This window comes from Struthio camelus, chromosome 17 (genome assembly GCF_040807025.1).
Source record: "Struthio camelus isolate bStrCam1 chromosome 17, bStrCam1.hap1, whole genome shotgun sequence".
NCBI classification, from domain to species: Eukaryota; Metazoa; Chordata; class Aves; order Struthioniformes; family Struthionidae; genus Struthio; species Struthio camelus.
Window position 1 is genome coordinate 2,526,002 of NC_090958.1, and position 17,409 is coordinate 2,543,410.

At 48.1% G+C, this 17,409-nt stretch overlaps 1 protein-coding gene across 4 annotated transcripts in view; it reads left to right on the forward strand.

Moving 5' to 3' along the window:
- Positions 1 to 17,409, forward strand: part of AIFM3 (AIF family member 3) — a 75,332-nt gene that overhangs the window by 51,108 nt on the left and 6,815 nt on the right. For 3 of the 4 annotated variants that reach the window (XM_068910643.1, XM_068910644.1, XM_009671957.2), the window contains 6 exons: positions 367 to 430; positions 1,014 to 1,090; positions 2,416 to 2,533; positions 6,338 to 6,436; positions 8,530 to 8,605; positions 15,653 to 15,757. In XM_068910643.1, the coding sequence (XP_068766744.1) occupies positions 367 to 430; positions 1,014 to 1,090; positions 2,416 to 2,533; positions 6,338 to 6,436; positions 8,530 to 8,605; positions 15,653 to 15,757 (539 nt within the window). Of the gene's footprint in view, positions 1 to 366; positions 431 to 1,013; positions 1,091 to 2,415; positions 2,534 to 6,337; positions 6,437 to 8,529; positions 8,606 to 12,712; positions 12,856 to 15,652; positions 15,758 to 17,409 lie in introns of those variants that run through there. The other variant, XM_068910645.1, reaches the window with a different exon arrangement.

Sequence of the window (17,409 nt, forward strand, 5' to 3'; positions counted from 1 at the left end):
AGGAAACATGTTCCAGCCACTGTGTTTGGGACTGGTTTCATTGCTTTGAGGAACTTTCAGTTCAGCAGTCAGGAGTTAAGCTGGAGGAGCAGAGAGAGCATGGAGGATAGCTACAGAGCTGGGGAGAGGGGGACAGCAGCACACAGGTCATGTTTTAACAATGTCCCTAGAAAATGCCTGCAGGACCACCTAGGAGAGTTCTGAAATTCCTGCTATTGACGTTACAGGAAATTATGATCTTTTGGTCTTCTTTGACTTGTATGTCAAAAATGAAGGAAGAATCCAGCTTGGCTGGCTGCTGCTAAGGGTTTTTCTTTTTTTTTTTGTCCCTAAAATACCCGTAATTTTCGCCTCTCTCCCATAAAGCTGAAGGAGGTTGTACTGAAGAGTGGGAAGGTTCTGCGTGCAGACGTGTGTGTCGTTGGTATAGGTAAGGGGACCTCACCACAGGGTGCTGAGCCAATCAGACTAGTGGTGCGGTTGGGCTGGGGGGAAATGGGACACTAATTACCAGCTAGGGCAGGACTACTGATGGCTGCTTTACTTTGCCTCCAAACCTAGTAGTAAAAAAAAAGAAAAAAAAAATTGGCAGAGACTTGGCAGTAATGGTTCATCCCTCTAGGATGAACGAATCTATCCCTAATCAGCTGCTGGGCTGATGGGCTCTACTAGGTGCCCCCAGAGAGCAGCACTGCCTGCGTGCCCCAGCTGCCCAGCTTGCATGTGCCTTTTGGGAGCCTGGCTGGAGTGGCACAGCATGTGCTAGTGTCTGCCCAAGTTCTGGCTGTGCTCTCCTTCCAATTGGCAGGATCACTTCCTTAGATCCAGAGCAGCAATTGTGAAAAGAGCAGACCTTTGCATTTTGCTTTCCAAAGCAGGATCATACTGGCAGAAGAGAGATCTTTGTGGGCTTAGAGGCAGCTCCTTGTCCTGCTATAATCCAGTCTGATAAAGACCACAGTGCTGGCATTCGGAGCTATCATGTACACCATCCCCTTTGTGTTTTCCTGCAGGTGCAGTCCCTGCGACAGGGTTTCTCAAGCAGAGTGGCATCAACATTGACTCCAAAGGCTTTGTCATTGTCAACAAGGTGAGCTTGGTGGTTTGTCTAGAGCTGCAGGCAGCCTCCCTCTGGGGCCAGATGTTGGCCAGAATGAGGACATTCAGGAGGAATTTCACAGCTAAAGCTGTCAAAGATGCTCTTTAGAGCTAAACTTTCATTGTGTCTAAACTACTGAAGCATGGGCAGTTCATCTTCAGAGATGCTAAGACACGAGGAGCGCAAAGTAGGAATGTATGGGCCAGCCCTCTGTCCTCCAAGTGATGGATTTTCAAAGCAATGGAGCCCTAACGCTGTTCTCAGCCCCTTTGGCAGATCACTGGATGCTGAGATTTGAGCTCCTGCTCTAAGCAGTCCTAGAATGACTTGAAAAGTTGTGTATATAGTTCTGTGGGAAAGAAATAGAGATGGAGCCTCTCCAGCACCAAATCCTGTAGTCCACAGCAGGGATCCCCAAAATCTTTGCCAGCAACTACTCTGCTGCAATGAATGCCAATGAGGAATGCTATTGGCAGTAGTGGTTTTTGGCTCAGGTCACACAAGCACTAACAGGTGGTATGCCATAAGTGAGGAATGTATCAGAACCGGGTTACCCCTGGTGCAAGGAGCTCATTGCCACCAGTTCCTATGTTAGGGCTGTTTGGCAGTTTGGACTCATGCATACAATAAGCTAAGTGGAAGCAATGCTTTCTCTGTAAACACCATCAGGACCCTAATCTTCTAATTAAGGGGAAGGATCCAGGATATCAGTGTGTGTCTCCCTTTATGAGGTAAGCTACTGGCAAATGGAGTGCTGTAGACCCTAATGTGGTAATCTACTTTGAAAGTGAGGAATCCTAAATCATATCATTCCCACTTTACGTCTGCTGAGAAGCGCCCACACTATTTTTTAACTCAGTTTTAACTAATCCCTTTTCAATTCACAGATCACCCACAGTTCAGGCATTTGGGTAACATTCATGTGTGTCCCTGTCCAGATGCTGTAAGAGCAGATACTATGGTTTAGTGCGTGATTTTCTTTTGCTCTCAGAGAGCTGCTCATTAGGCCATCACAGTAGTTCTTCTGTGGTGAACTTACACTGACATGCTCTGAGATAGACATGTTACCTTCACATACGTCCACTACACATGAGGTGGGGTATATAAGAAGAAGGTATATAGAACTTTATTGCGTATACCATGGGATAAGAGCATGCCCAGGGGCTCCTGCACCTGAGTAGCAGCTTATCCATTTGCATGTGCCAGCTGTCTGTGGGGAAGTTGTTAGGTCTAGGGCAGTCAAACCGTACACTGTTGTTGTAGAGCTCAGTGCAGCATGAACCCCACCAATGTACACTTGTGCTTCCCTCCTTCAGATGATGCAAACCAACATCCCAGGAGTCTTCGCAGCAGGTGATGCTGTTACATTCCCGTTGGCCCTTCGGAATAATAAGAAAGTGAATGTCCCTCACTGGCAGATGGCCCATATGCATGGTACGTGCTTTTCTGTCCCTTCAATTTACAGCAGCAAATTGCTTAGGAGCAAGAGCCTTTTCCACAGCCTCAGGAAATTAGAAGCCTCTTTAACAAGAGAACGAGACAGTTGAGAAAAGAGAAACTGGGGACTTGTACAAAACATTTTGAAACATATATTTTATCCTGTCCATTATCCCTTCACTTGTCAGACTTCTTGATGTGCAAAGCCTTTGCAAATTGACTAAAGATCACAGAATCACAGAATGGTTGAGGTTGGAAGGTTGAGGTTGGGACCTCTGGAGATCATCCAGTCCAACCCCCCTGCTCAAGCAGGGTCCTCTAGAGCACTTTGCCCAGGATCGCGTCCAGGCGGGTTTTGAATAGCTCCAGGGAAGGAGACTCCACAACCTCTCTGGGCAGCCTCTTCCAGTGCTCCGTCACCCTCACAGGAAAGAAGTTTTTCCTCGTGTTCAGAATGGATCTTCCTGTGTTTCAGTTTGTGCCCGTTGTCCTGTCACCGAGCACCACGGAGAAGAGTCTGGCCCCATCCTCTTGACATTCCCCCTTTAGATATTTGTATACATTGATGAGATCCCCTCTCAGTCTTCTCTTCTCCAGGCTGAAACAGGCCCAGCTCTGTCAGCCTTTCTTCAGAGGAGAGGTGCTCCAGTCCCCTCATCATCTTCGTAGGCCTCCGCTGGACTCTCTCCAGTAGTGCCGTGCCTCTCTTGTACTGGGGAGCAGCCCAGAATTGGACGCAGTACTCCGGGTGAGGCCTCCCCAGGGCTGAGGAGAGGGGCAGGATCACCTCCCTCCACCTGCTGGCAACACTCTGCCTGATGCAACCCGGGATACCATTGGCCTTCTTGGCCACAAGGGCACACTGCTGGCTCATGTTTAACTTGTTGTCCACCAGCACTCCCAGGTCCTTCTCTGCAGAGCTACTTTCCAGCAGGTCAACCCCCAGCCTGTCCTGGTGCAGGGGGTTAGTCCTCCCCAGGTGCAGGACCCTGCAGCACTTGCCTTTGTTGAACTTCAGGAGGTTCCTCTCCGCCCAGCTCTCCAGCCTGGCCAGGTCCCTTGGAATGGCAGCACAGCCTTCTGGTGTGTCAGCCACTCCCCCCAGTTTGGTATCATCGGCAAACGTGCACTCTGAGTGCACTCTGTGCCTTCCTCCAGGTCATTGAGGAATACGTTGAGCAAGACTGGAGCCAGGACTGCCCCCTGGGGGACACCACTTAGCTACAGGCCTCCAAGTAGACTCTGTGCCGCTGATCACAACCCTCGGAGCTCTGCCATCCCGCAGGTTCTCAATCCACCTCACTGTCCACTCATCCAACCCACACTTCCTGAGTTTCCCTATGAGGGTGTGATGGGAGACAGTGTCCAAAGCCTTGCTCAAGTCCAGGGAGACAACATCCACTGCTCTGCCCCCATCTACCCAGCCAGTCCTTCCAGCAGAGAAGGCTATCAGATTGGTCAAGCATGATTTCCCTTTGGTGAGTTTGTGCTGGCTACTCCTGATCACCTTCCTGTCCTCCACATGCTTAGTGATGACCTCCAGGAGGAGCTGTTCCATCACCTTTCCAGGGATGGAGGGGAGGCTGACAGGCCTGTAGTTCCCTGGCTCCTCCTTCTTGCCCTTTTGGAAGGCTGCAGTGACGCTGGCTTTCTTCCAGTCCTCAGGCACCTCTCCTGATCTCCAGGACCTTTCCAAGACGATGGAGAGTGGCCTAGCGATAACATCCGCCAGCTCCCGCAGCACTCGTGGGTGCATCCCATCGGGGCCCATGGATTTATGGATGTCAGGTTTGGACAAAAGATCTCTAACCTGATCCTCCTCAACCAAGGGAGAGTCTTCCTTTCTCCAGCCTTCCTCTCTTGTCTCCAAGGTCTGGAATTCCTGAGGACTGGCCTTAGCAGTGAAGACGGAAGCAAAGGCAGCATTCAATAACTCTGCCTTCTCTGTAGCCTTCGTCACCAGGGCACCCGCCCCATTCAGCAGCGGGCCCTCGTTTTCCCTAGGCTTCCTTTTGCTATTGACGTATTTGAAGAAGGCCTTCTTGTTGTCCTTGACATCCCTTGCCAGATTTAATTCCAGCTGGGCCTTAGCCTTCCTGGTCGCATCCCTGCATACTCTGACAATGTCCCTCTATTCCTCCCAAGGGGCCTGTCCTCTTTGCCCCATTCTGTGTACTTCCTTCTTCTGCTGGAGTTTTGCCAGGAGTTCCTTGCTCATCCAGGCAGGTCTCCTGCCCGCTTTGCTGGCCTTCTTACTCAGAGGGATGCACCTGTCTTGAGTCTGGAGGAAGTGAAGCTCTCCTGGACCCCCTCTTCCTTGTAGGGCCCTACCCCACGAGATTCCCCTAAGTAGGTCCCTCAAGAGGCCAAAGTTAGCTCTCCTCAAGTCCAGCGTTGCGATCCTACTTATTGCCCTGCTTCTTCCTCGCAGGATCCTGAACTCCACCATCTCATGGTCACTGCAGCCAAGGCTGCCCCCAACCTTCACGTCTCCAGCCAGACCTTCTTTGTTTGTTAGGACAAGGTCCAGCCGCGCACCTCTCCTTGTTGGCGTCTCCACCACCTGTGTCAAAAAGTTATCCTCAGTGCTCTGCAGGAACCTCCTCGACTGTTTGTGCCTAGCTGTGCTGTCTTGCCAACAGATGTCAGGGTGGTTGAAGTCTCCCATGAGAACCAGGGCCTGTGATTGTGAGACTTAAGCACGTAGCCATCCAGGACAGCATCCCAGTCATGTGAGCTATCCCACCATGTCTCTGTCACTGCAATGAGATCGTGGCCCTGCGACCGCACACAGATCTCTAAGTCTTCCTGCTTATTCCCCATGCTGCGTGCATTGGTGTACATGATCACTTACTAGAGACACTCAGGTGCCCGCAGACACAACTTTCCCAAGCACAGTGTGCTTCCTGACATTCTGCATCCAGTGCAGGAAGTTTAAGTTCTTGTCTCATGACAGTCAATAGCATTTTTGTTCCGCCCCCCTGGCAGCTCGCAGGGTCCGTAGCTGCAGGCCCACATCACCAGGTGGACTGCTCAGGGCTGGGGACCTGGAATGCCCGGAATTGTGGGCTGACCGAAGAGCCTGTTGCAGCTGACTCAAGACCTTTCTCTGTTTCACACCAGCAAGCCTGGAAGCCCTAATGTGGCTGGCTGCCCTTAAGCTTTCTGAGTCTACAACACTGTGGTGCTGGTAGCCTTCCAGCAGGTGCCCCGGGTGAGAATTTTTGGAATTGCACCTCCAAAGTTAACCTGCCCTTCAAACGCAGTATGCAGCTTAATACTGGTCTAACTGTGCGTTTATGACTAGAACAGCAAAATGCTATAACAATACCTATGAAGACTCCAAATAAGAGCTCATTCCCACAACCTTCTGGGAGTCACGCTATCTGCTTATGTAGTGGTTCACCATGTACCAATCTGGGGTAGCAATGACTCTGTATCATAATGGTTTCCATGCCCCAAAGAGGCTTATCCATCCCACTTTGTGGTAGGAGCTCAGCAAGCTGTAGCACTGTCACTATTGCAGATGCTATGTTGAGATGGGCGCATTAAAAAGTTTTTCTTGCTAATGAAGGTTTCTTGTAAATTAAGATAACAAGTCAGTAAGCGCTGCACTGCTTTTCTCTAAGCCCAGCCTTGGAAGATGAGACACATTTCCTTTTCAGAGATGCTTATTGTTTTCCATGTACACTGGGACTAGAGAAATTGATAACAAGAGGCCTGAGCTGTTCTGAGTCTGCAGTGCAGGACATAGTGGTTGCTCAGGGCTTCCTCACTCGTTCTGTTTCTTCTGACTTCCAGGCCGTATAGCAGCTCTGAACATGCTGGCCCATGGCATGGAAATCAGCACGGTCCCATACCTGTGGACTGCTATGTTTGGAAAGAGCATTCGATATGCAGGTAAGAGAAGGATCATGTGAGCTGTAAGAGCAAGTGGCATTTTGAACCAGAGAGGACCTTACAGTCACTTGCACTCTGACAGCTCCCTCCCAAGCCTTGCTGAGAGAGCCAGTGCACTGTGTGTAGAATGAGATGCCCAAATAACGCAGGGAACAGAAGGACAGATGAGCCTAGAAGTTGAAGAGGGGTTGGCTCTACTCAAACAGTGAGAGCAGTGAGGATTAAACTTCACCTTGCAGGAGGAGAAGATGGGACTTGAAATGCAGTGGGAGGGCTGGGGTCTGGGGGAGGGATTGGCACCAAGCTAAGTGGAAGGACTGACATGGGGACTACCCATGACCCCAGTGAGAGATGGAGGAGGAAGGGGACCCAGACTTAACTGGGAGCGCAAATGACCTCGGGGAGGCTCCTTCTGCTCTCACCATCCTCAGCAAGGGAAGAGGCAATTGAGGGCTGTAGTGTGGAGTAGGGTCTCCCCAAGGCTACTGTAGAGTTTGTGCTGGTGGAGATGTTGTCCTGGGATATAGATGTCGTAGCCATCTCTGCTGTGACCTGTCTGAACCAACCTTTGTCTCAAATCTGCTTTCCTTGCTAGCACTTGATGGTTTTGGTATCTCCTATGAGACTCTTCTGCTCACAGGCATGGGTCAACTTTTCAGTGCCTCTTGTTCTACCCACATCAGATGGCCCAGAAAGACCTTGAAAATACCTTTCTTGTCTCATAAAGTGAGAAAGACCACGATGGTCATTGAGTTTGGCCCAGTGTAGACAAAGAACATCTCCCTGTACTTATGTTTCCTTGAGCAAAAATGGGTATTTTGAAGAAAAAAAAAAAACTTGTTTGGATTTTTTTGACCTGGATTATTTTAATGACTTGACTGCAGCATCATCCACAACCTCTGTTTTTGGGACTGCTGAGGGAGAAGGAGTGAATGTTGTGACACCAGTGCAACAGTTTCTTAAGCCAGCTTCCCTTTGAAAAAAACATATTATGAGACCACACTCATGAGTATCTATGGTGCGGTTCTTTAGGTGTCCATGAGGTCACCTGCAGGGTAACACCCACTCTCCTTACCTTGAATGATCTGCCAGGATCCAGTCACAGAATCACAGAATGGTTGAGGTTGGAAGGGACCTCTGGAGATCATCCAATCCAACCCCCCTGCTCAAGCAGGGTCCTCTAGAACACTTTGCCCAGGATCGCGTCCAGGCGGGTTTTGAATAGCTCCAGGGAAGGAGACTCCACAACCTCTCTGGGCAGCCTCTTCCAGTGCTCCGTCACCCTCACAGGAAAGAAGTTTTTCCTCGTGTTCAGAATGGATCTTCCTGTGTTTCAGTTTGTGCCCGTTGTCCTGTCACCGAGCACCACGGAGAAGAGTCTGGCCCCATCCTCTTGACATTCCCCCTTTAGATACTTGTACACATTGATGAGATCCCCTCTCAGTCTTCTCTTCTCCAGGCTGAAACAGGCCCAGCTCTGTCAGCCTTTCTTCAGAGGAGAGGTGCTCCAGTCCCCTCATCATCTTCGTAGGCCTCCGCTGGACTCTCTCCAGTAGTGCCGTGCCTCTCTTGTACTGGGGAGCAGTACAAGACACTCTTTAGGCTAGAGTGGAATCTGAGGCAAAGAAATGAACCCATGCTCTTTTTCCTTGCACAGACTAAATCATAAGTATATATGTAATGAGAACAAGATATTTGCTATGGAAATTAGAATTTTCTTTGCAATTTCTTTGTAATCATGTGAATTCATCCCTTTTCCCTTTCCCCCATGCTGAAATTGAGGCTATTACAGGTTTTGTATCCTAGTCTTTTCATATGGGGTTGCCATGAAGCAGGCTGGAGATTTTACCTTATGATGGCACAGATGGAAAGGAGACAGGTTGCGGAGCACCAGCTGAAAGGTCTGAGTTTGAACCTGAAATATGAGCAGTCCAGAATAACAATTGTGGGACTACAGATGAGGGTGCAAACAAGTTCACCTGCTCTGTGTGTGCATGGAGGCGTGTAAGTGCATACACATGCCTGAGCTTGCTCAGTAAAGGCTAACATGGCAGGAATATGTCTCCGCCATTTCTTGGCTTTCTGTCTTTCAGGCCATGGAGAAGGATTCGATGATGTCATCATTCAAGGAGATTTAGATGAACTGAAGTTTGTGGCGTTTTATACCAAGTAAGTTTTTCTCTTCTCCGAGTCCCTAATTATGCATTCATCTAGGTTTGTACTGCTAGACTGGAAAACATTTCTGCTAGAACTTCTTTCAGTCCGTTTTATTCCTATCCGGACATTGAGGTTGCTCGATGTTAATAAAAGTGCACATAAAAGTGCATTAGTGCAGTAGGCACAGCCTGCTCTAGGCAGAGTGTGTTTGGGGCTCGTGTGCCTACTGCATGATGGAGAGGTCAGACTCTTTAAGTGAATTTGGGCACAGGAGGTTAACCCCACATTTTGTCTCCATCCTCCACTCAGCACAGTGCAGAGTGCTCTTCTCTGTTCCCATGGTGACTAAACAGAGCACCCAGGCCTGTGTGGATGCACAGAGTGGGGTGCTGTGTGGCATGGGGAAAAGCCCTATACACCCTTGCATAAGCTGTCTCAGCTCTTGCTCCCTATTGGTGGGAAATAACCTTGCTGTGCTTACAGGTAATGATGATGGTTTGATGATATGGTTCTCTACCATAAATTATTGAAGGAGCTCCAGAAAAATATTTTAAATGCTTTCATTCATTTAATAATCATTAAATCGGGTAATATTTGAATGCAAGAAGGAAGGGGAAAAGAATAGAAGGGAAAGGATGTAAAGCAAGTTAAACTGTTTTTTGGACCTAATATCTCTGCCAGATGTAAGCACTTTGTTCATTTATTGTCTGAGAGCAAATAATGGCTTCTATTAAGCTGTTGCTTGCGATTCTCATCAAAGATTTCCTTCCCAACTGGTCTCTCTGTTAATGAGTTGTGACTAGGGCTGAACTGTTAGGTCAGGCATCATTCTTTCTGTTTCTGGTTTGACAACCTAAGCTCTGCAAACTCTTCTGTCCATTAACAAGTTATGAAGGTTAGCAAGAGTTCAGGAGTTTTTGTTACACATGTAGTGAAAAAGCTCTCCCCTAAGGGTAGGAGTCAAGTTGGACATGCTTTTCCTGAGATCTGCTGAAAGCTAGTATGTGGTGCTTTGGCTATTCTTGATCCCACCTGGCTGTTCAAACTGAAAAGACTACACAGCATGTATTCATTTCCAGAATATTTGTTGTTATATATTCTTTTGTTGTCTTTGTTCTACTCTGATCTGTAATCAAAGTCAGAGAGCCTTCTAGTATCTGGGGAGGGTGGGCGGTTTTTTCAAGTGCTTTATGATATTAGAAATGGAAAGAGTGAAACCAGGGAAAACAGGGGAAGACAGAGGAAGAGGCTTATGGTGCCTGGCTCAGAAATATGACTAACTGGCATCAATGTTTGGGAAACTGCCAGCACAAACATCATGAAGGAGCTCTTGGCTGGAGCCAGCTCCTACCCTGTGAAGATATTGTCTTAACACTCTGTCCCCTGCCTGACATCTCTGATTGCCTCCCCTCCATGTCCCTCTCTTCAAGGGTGGCCTCTTATCCACATCAATTCAGGGCAAGGTCTTGCAGTTCTTAGGCTCATCAGGCTCAAAAAGCCATGGGGCTCGTGTTATCACCCCACAAGCCAGCTGGGTCTGTCACCTCGTAAGCACAAGCCAGCCAGGTCCTAGGGACTCACCCTCCTGCTCCTGGCATTTTTGACATTCTCAAGCAAAATTTTCTGTTGGACCTGCAGACTTTGCAGCTCCAGTTGCAGCACCTAGCACCAGGAGTCCCTTAAATTTAGGCACCCCTCTAAGCTCTCTCGAGCATTGACCAAAACTGCCCAAAAGGGTGGGTTTATGCTAAGACATAAGCCTGTGGATGGGCGAGCTGATGCATACGGACATTTGCCATTCTGTAGACATAGCCATGAGGCTGTGATCCCCACCTGACATTCTGAAGTATATTTAAATCGCATAACTGCAGAAGTAATATTTTAAAATAAGCAGTTGTTTTCTCAGTGAGCATGAGTCAGAGGAAGACTAAAAACCATTTTTAGCAGTTTTGTTTCAGTGGTTTGCAGAGTTACATATACTTTAGCCACTGCTTCAATGCCTGTCCCACATACCCCTTCTAAATTGCTCTGCAGCCGTTGTGTTGCTCTTCCTCAGGTCCTCTGGATTCTCTGGCAGTCAGCTGCTTGCAGCAAATGCAGCATTATGGGGCTGGGTGTGCAAGAGCTGCACTGGCCCACATTTTTTTCTAGCATAAAATCTTCTTTGAAACGTCTTCTATTCTTCCCTTCCAGTAGAAGAGCAGAACAGATTTAGTTATTTATCTCAATCCTAATTAGAAAGGAAATATCAAATCATTTTAATTAAACATCTGTAGAGCCCTTTCAAAGTGAAAGCTCTGAGTAATGTGAATAATTCGTTGCATATTGGGATGAGCAATGCCTCACACTGAGTGCACTGCTCAGCAAAGCGATGGCCCAGGTTTGCTGGCAGTGAATTTCATAGGGGTGAGGGCTGCTTGAGCAGAGCCTACTGGCACACATGAAAGCCAATGTTAGCAGGTAGCGACTCCCTGGCACCCAGGTAGCAGGGGTCTGCTACTAGGTGGTGTGTTGTTCTGCCACCCAGGAGGGGCTCCAGGAGATGGCTTTTGTGTAATAGGATGACATCCTGCGTAGAGACCCTAAGGTAAAGTTGAGAAGCACTGGCTCTCAGGGACTGTGGCTGAGTATTCAAGTTGCCCTCTCTCCTCCTGCTTTGCAGTTGCAATCAAGGACCAATCTTTGCATCTCTGCATCTCTGAGAGGCAACTGGGAACATTTCTTCCTTTCGATTTTGATGATAATTCTACTGTTTGATCTGAATGCTTTTGGACTGAGAACACTGTCCCAAATTGGCCGTCTTCTTCTGCCTTCCTCGGCCACTGCGGATGCCATGCCCAACTGGTTTGAAAGGGCCTCTTTTTCTTCTGATGTGTACTGTCTCAGTTGCCGCATGAAATGCTGGGGGTTCTCATTCCTGGACCCTGCTCTTAGCATTCACTTTCACAATAAAACTCTTTTTCCCAGAGTTTGGAGAAGAAAGCTGTTAACTTATCCCCATTCAGAGCCAGATGTGAGCTATTGAGGGGTCAGCAAAATGCCATATGCGAGGAGGTGTACAGGATAGGGTGCTCCTTGCAGTTGTCCCTGTGGGAGTTCACTTCATCAGCTCAGAACAGACCAATGTCATCCCAGTCCCTAAGACCTTAGAGATATTGGGAGATCCAGTGGATTGTTGTGGTTGCTTTTTTAAAGCTGCCCACTCCCATTGCGTTTAGCCCTGCAGAGGAAAGACAGATACCCTACATCTTTGGGCAAAGACTTCTGATTGCCCCAAATCCCAGTTTTAGAAATGGTACCCCTCGTTGTCTCTTTTAAGAGGTATTCCCCCAAGCTTCTCTCTGTCAGACAAGATGTTCACAAGCCATTGGTGATGTGGGATGCTCCTGCTTATCAGTGCGCTGCGAGTTATTCCACAAAAGGACCAACTGTCCCTTGCCTTGCTGATGTGTTCAAGTGAAAAAGTGTTTAGGCCGTATGAGCCATCCTGGCTGGGTCTGAGGCCGAATCCATGGCAGGCTTCATATCTGGGTAGCTGGTGAGATTATGTCTTCCTTTTCTCTCTCTTGTACACCTAGTTTATGCCTTTCCTCAGAATAGTACATCTTTCCTTGGTTTTGATAGGTTTCTCTCTCACCGCTTTGTGCTTCCCATTTGGGAACAGAAAGCCTCACCTTTCATTCTCCTTTCTCCAGCAGTATGACTGGGAGCTCTTTGCACTCAGGAAGTGTAAGACTTTGAAAACTCTGTGTCTGATCAGCAGACAGTGATTTCATACCTAAGCAGTGGTTGTCTGCTTAGGTATGAAACAACATTTCATATGAGAGAATCTCCTGAGATTAATTATCTGTGCAAGATTCAATAGTGATCAAGTTTGTAGTGTTTCATCTGCCATCCCCAGCAGCCAGGATGCTCTTTCTGGGGGCTGATTGAGTGTGTTGGGCATCAATAATTTTCACACATGGTTGCACAGGGGACAGAAAGTAGCATCTAGGCTAGATGTGAGGGCTCAGATTCTCCTTGCACATTCCAGCCATTATGTGCTACCTACGTTCATGTATTAACTGATAAACTAAGGCTACTCAGTTGGGTAAAGTGCTGTCACTATTCCCTGCGCAGCTTGCCTCCTGTATCCTGGCACAAATGATGTTTGGAGGAAAGAAGGACAAAAGGAGGAGGAAAGAAGGAAGAGTTAGCAGGTCAGTTCACAACACTAGTGCCCATAGAGAAGGTACATGCAGGAAATTACACATGAAAGCACATAAAGGAAATTACTGAAGCTTCGAGAATGTGTGTTGTAGGGTGGACCTAGTGCAGAAGTCCTGAACTCTCATCTCCCTATTGTGTAGTGAACACTGAAGATGTCAGGCAATGGTGAATTAACCATGACTGAGGCCCTATGGAATAGGTATACAACCTGGAAAGCCTGTAGTGTCTCTGGGAACACCAGACAATGATTCATGATAGGGACAGTGTTCTCACTGGCAGTTTATGTTTCTGAATTAGGGTAAGAGGGAATCTACAGTATAGTGCAAATACTGCAAGCAAGTCTCTTAGAGGAAAAGGCAACTTGCAGATGGGCAAAAGGCAGCTTGCCATTATGACTTACCTTGCTACCTTCTGTAAGGAAAACTCTGAGTCTCTGGACACAGAATTAGAGTCCTTAGGGAAGGTTGTTTTCCTGGGGAGAGGTGAAGGATCTTATTTATGTTAAAAAGAGGACATCAAGCATCACAACAGAAAAGGTGCAGGCTCAGAAAGTGGAGAGCTCGTCTAAATCACAGCAAAAGGTCTCAAACAGGGCAACCCAGCAGGCAATTCAACTGAAAATGCACATTCTTGGTTATCTCTTCTGGTGAAGGTTGTCTCTTCTGATGGTTAATTATCCTTGCTGCCTGACATGGACAACCATTTTCCAGTGTGAATGATTTGCTCATCAGCTTCTATCCATTACTTCCTATTCTCACCTTTGCTATCCTATGGAAAAGCTTCATGCTGTCAAAAATCTCCCCCTGTTGTAATTGCACGTCTCTGAGTGCGCTAGATTGAGGCTGGGATTTTCAACATCATCAAAGTTTCTCTACAGAATGCCTGTTAATGCAGTGGCTCTCCCTTCATCCCCACTGGAGTGCCAGCCCCACGAAGCAGCACCCACTGCAGGCTCCAAAGGACTCTCCTGTGTTAGAGCAGGTCCTGCAGGTCCAGCCTCTGGAGGAATGTGCCTGGTGTTGGTCCATCTCCAGGAACACACTGTCCTGGTTGGTTCTGACTAAGTTCTGGAAGAACTGTAGTATCTTCAGAGAAGCAGTATGTCCTCACTCAGGCCATGACCCACTGCATCAAGAGCACAAACACTAGGCATTATGGGATGGAGGTACCTCATGTCTTCCCATCACTGTATTGTAGAAAGCAGAGCTAGAAGAAACTTGCAAGCAAGGCTAGATGCACAGATTCAGGAATGCCAGGTTCTGGGGTCTTCATGACACTCCTGTGCTGCCCTTTGGGTCAGGGAAGACAGATTGGCACTCTATTTCAGACTTGCTCTAATTTATTTGTAGTGGACTTATTTAAGAATATAAGACTTCATAAATAAGTAGCCTGTGATGTTATTACTCTGTGTTTTTGTGGGACAGCTGAGAGACATGACTTCACAACTGATGTGGCCCCAGTGAAGATTAAGTTTTCTCTAAGACGTGGCTTCTGCTCTTACCCCCTTGGGAATCAGACACTTGTTTCTCCCTGCAGCTCTTTAATGCATTTGTCACAGGACACTTTGGGAGCAGATATTGAATAGCAGATAGTAATTTGTTCTCATTAGTGAGTGCCTCCACTCATCAGCTTACTCAACAATATCATCAGTATTTACTATCTTACCAACACACTTTTTCTGATCTTTAAAATGTTTATCTATTCAGTTATCTAATTATGAGTCATCTCATAAGTTCAGTCTTTGAAGAGTTATGCTCAAGTTGACTTATGCAATGTGTCTCAGTTTGCAAGTCCCCTAGCTTCACAGATTTAAGGCATGTCACAGGAAACCATCACAACATCTGCCCCCAGAGTTTACCAGCTGTGAGAGGTGTTTATTTTCTGCAGACACACTTGGATCTAAATGTACTTCCAGGGAAAGCTGTGCTAAAATGGCACAGTTTCATGCTCCCTGTTGTTACTGTGTAGGAACAAGCTCAAAGTGGAGGTGCCCTTCTTATTTTGCCTTGTGCCTTTTTCCAAAGCTCCTCTAGCATTTTTACATCTTATTCCCTTCCTCTACACTTGTTTCCCATTTGGCCTTTGAGCTTTTATTATGCCATCAGCACTGGGATCCTGGAGGATGATGGTGAGCTGGACTGGGACTCACTACTGTACATCTGTTGTACAATCCGGGGATTTCATCACTAAAGCTGGCAAGGCCCTGCTGTCAGCCACCCCAGCTGTTGTGGTGGCTTCAGAAACTGTCTGGCTAGAAGTCCCACACTATCTGGAATGCAGGACCCCACATGCAATTGTTACTGTTTGTGGACACAGGCTCAGAGGTGGGCACTCTGCAAAGAGGCCTGTTTCGGAGGAGTGGATCCGGAAAGGGCAGTGGAGCGACACAACTGAGTGTCGCACAGGGAAATTCCTAATGCCTGTTTATCTGCTCCCTTAGCACAGGGCACCAGAGCCATGCAGGGACTGCTTGCACAAATGGCAGTAACCACTGAGCATCCCTCCTAACATCCGTGCTTTTATCTGCCACCCAATCCACTCTTGCTGCTGTTTGCCTGCAGGTATCAGAGTGCTCAGAGCTGTCTCCATCTCACTGCCCTGTGCTGGCACGTGAGCACCAGTGAGAACACAACAGAACCAGTCTAGAATGATGGCTCAGGGCCCTCTCCCATCCCTTGTCCCATGCCACTAGTGTAATCACAGCAGTGCTCATGCCTCTGGATGGGTCCTGGCCCTGGAGCAGTGGTCCTTTCTCTGTGCTTCCCGCTTCTCTCCAGCTTGTTGCTTTTTGGGTAATGGAGAAGTAGCTGCCTGGGGCTGCTCTAACCACTCTGCTTTGCCTGGCCCTAGGAGCGATGAGGTGGTGGCTGTGGCCAGCATGAACTACGATCCCATCGTGTCCAAGGTGGCTGAGGTCCTGGCTGCTGGCAGGACCATCCGAAAGCGTGACGTAGAGTAAGTAGGCATGCTGTGGGGAGCCAACAGTGCTGAAACTGGGGACTGGGCCCAACCACCAGTTGCAGGGCAAGGCTGAGCACCTTGGGCCAGGATCCTGCAGGGCCCTGGGCAGCTCCTTCCTGCCACTCCCCATTCTGCGCTGTGCTCTCATCTCCCTTCCTGCCCCACTGCCTGCCCTGCTCACTCCTCCACCCCATTCGCTATCTCCCAACCCCTTCCTGGTTTTCCGTCTCTTGCATTTACACACAGAATTTACAAAGAGATGTCTTTAACACCGAGGTTGGGATCCAGATCGCTCCTGTCCTCTGCGCTCTGTGCAGGCCCCTCCAGCTGCCCAGAGTCCTGTGCATGGCAACCTGCTCCGTGCCATGAGGGCAGATATGGTTTGTAGGTGTAAAAAGCCTGGTAGTAGGAGTTTAGAGGTCAACTCTAGGCCTTAACTTTGGGCTCCTGATAGATAGATGTACAGGTCTGGATGCAAAGATTCAGGTGGATAACAGTGAGTTCCTCTTCCAGCTATTCTATATGATACTTCCAGTCTTGTGAAAGCAAGGTGACAAATGAGCACAAAAAACCATATTGACTCCCCAACTCCCAGCAGAGTTTGGCAGGAGCTCTATGAGACTGAACATTGCGCAGATCTGAATGGAGAAGGGGGGAGAATTGCACAGATCTGGAGGCCAAAATGGGACGGTTGCCTCCTGGACTTGCCTTGTGCTCACTGCCACCAGTATCACCTAATGCTGAGAGCCCCATGGTAGGCCTCAGGTAGGTACTTGGACACCCAAGGGTAAGACACAGAGGAAGTGCCAGATTTGCAGTCTTTGCACCAGACTTGCACATCTCAGCTAGAACAGAGCCTGGAAAGCTCACAGTTCAGGGGATCCTGCCCTGGATGCCTCTGCCTTCCTTCTAAATGGAGGTAATAAGCCCTCATTTCTTCTGAACCTTCTCTGTCTTTCTGTTTGGTTTATAAGCTATTGCAACAGAGATTTTTCCTGTTACGCTTTCCTAGACAGCTCTGGCACAGTGGGGCTGGGGTTGGCATGCACACATTCAGGGCCTCTGTGCTGTTACAAGCTCCTATATCAAACAGGCTCCACATGCTGCCTGTGTAATGCCAAAGTCCCACTGATACATGAAACCCATAAAAGACAGTCCCCTAGGACCTCCTATTTCCTAGGATAACATCCGCTCCTGAACCAGACATTTACAAAATAGTGTATTTAGGGAGGGGGAGTTCATAGGAAAAGTGAATTTTTTTTCATTTGCCCTGTTTTTAAGACTTCTCACAGAAAAGAATGTGCCTCCATGTGCAGAGATCAAGTGCAGAAAATGTTGTGTTGAAAGGTAAACACTGGGGAAGTTATAATATCCTGGAAGGAGCCTTTTGAGTGGAAATTAGAGCTGTGGAAAGAATGTGGGTTCTTGTCCCAAAAGAATTTTCACAGGTTAAAAATAGGTCTGTTTTGCATTTGGAGGAAAATTAGAACTTTTTCGAAAATCCTGGGAGAGATGCACTCCCAGGCCCCAGGTAGCCATGAACCCAGCTCAGACACACCTGTACCACCTGGGAGAAGTACCAGGAACTTAAAGCCTGGTCTGCTACATTCAGGAAACATGCCTAGCCACTGGCTTATCATACACAG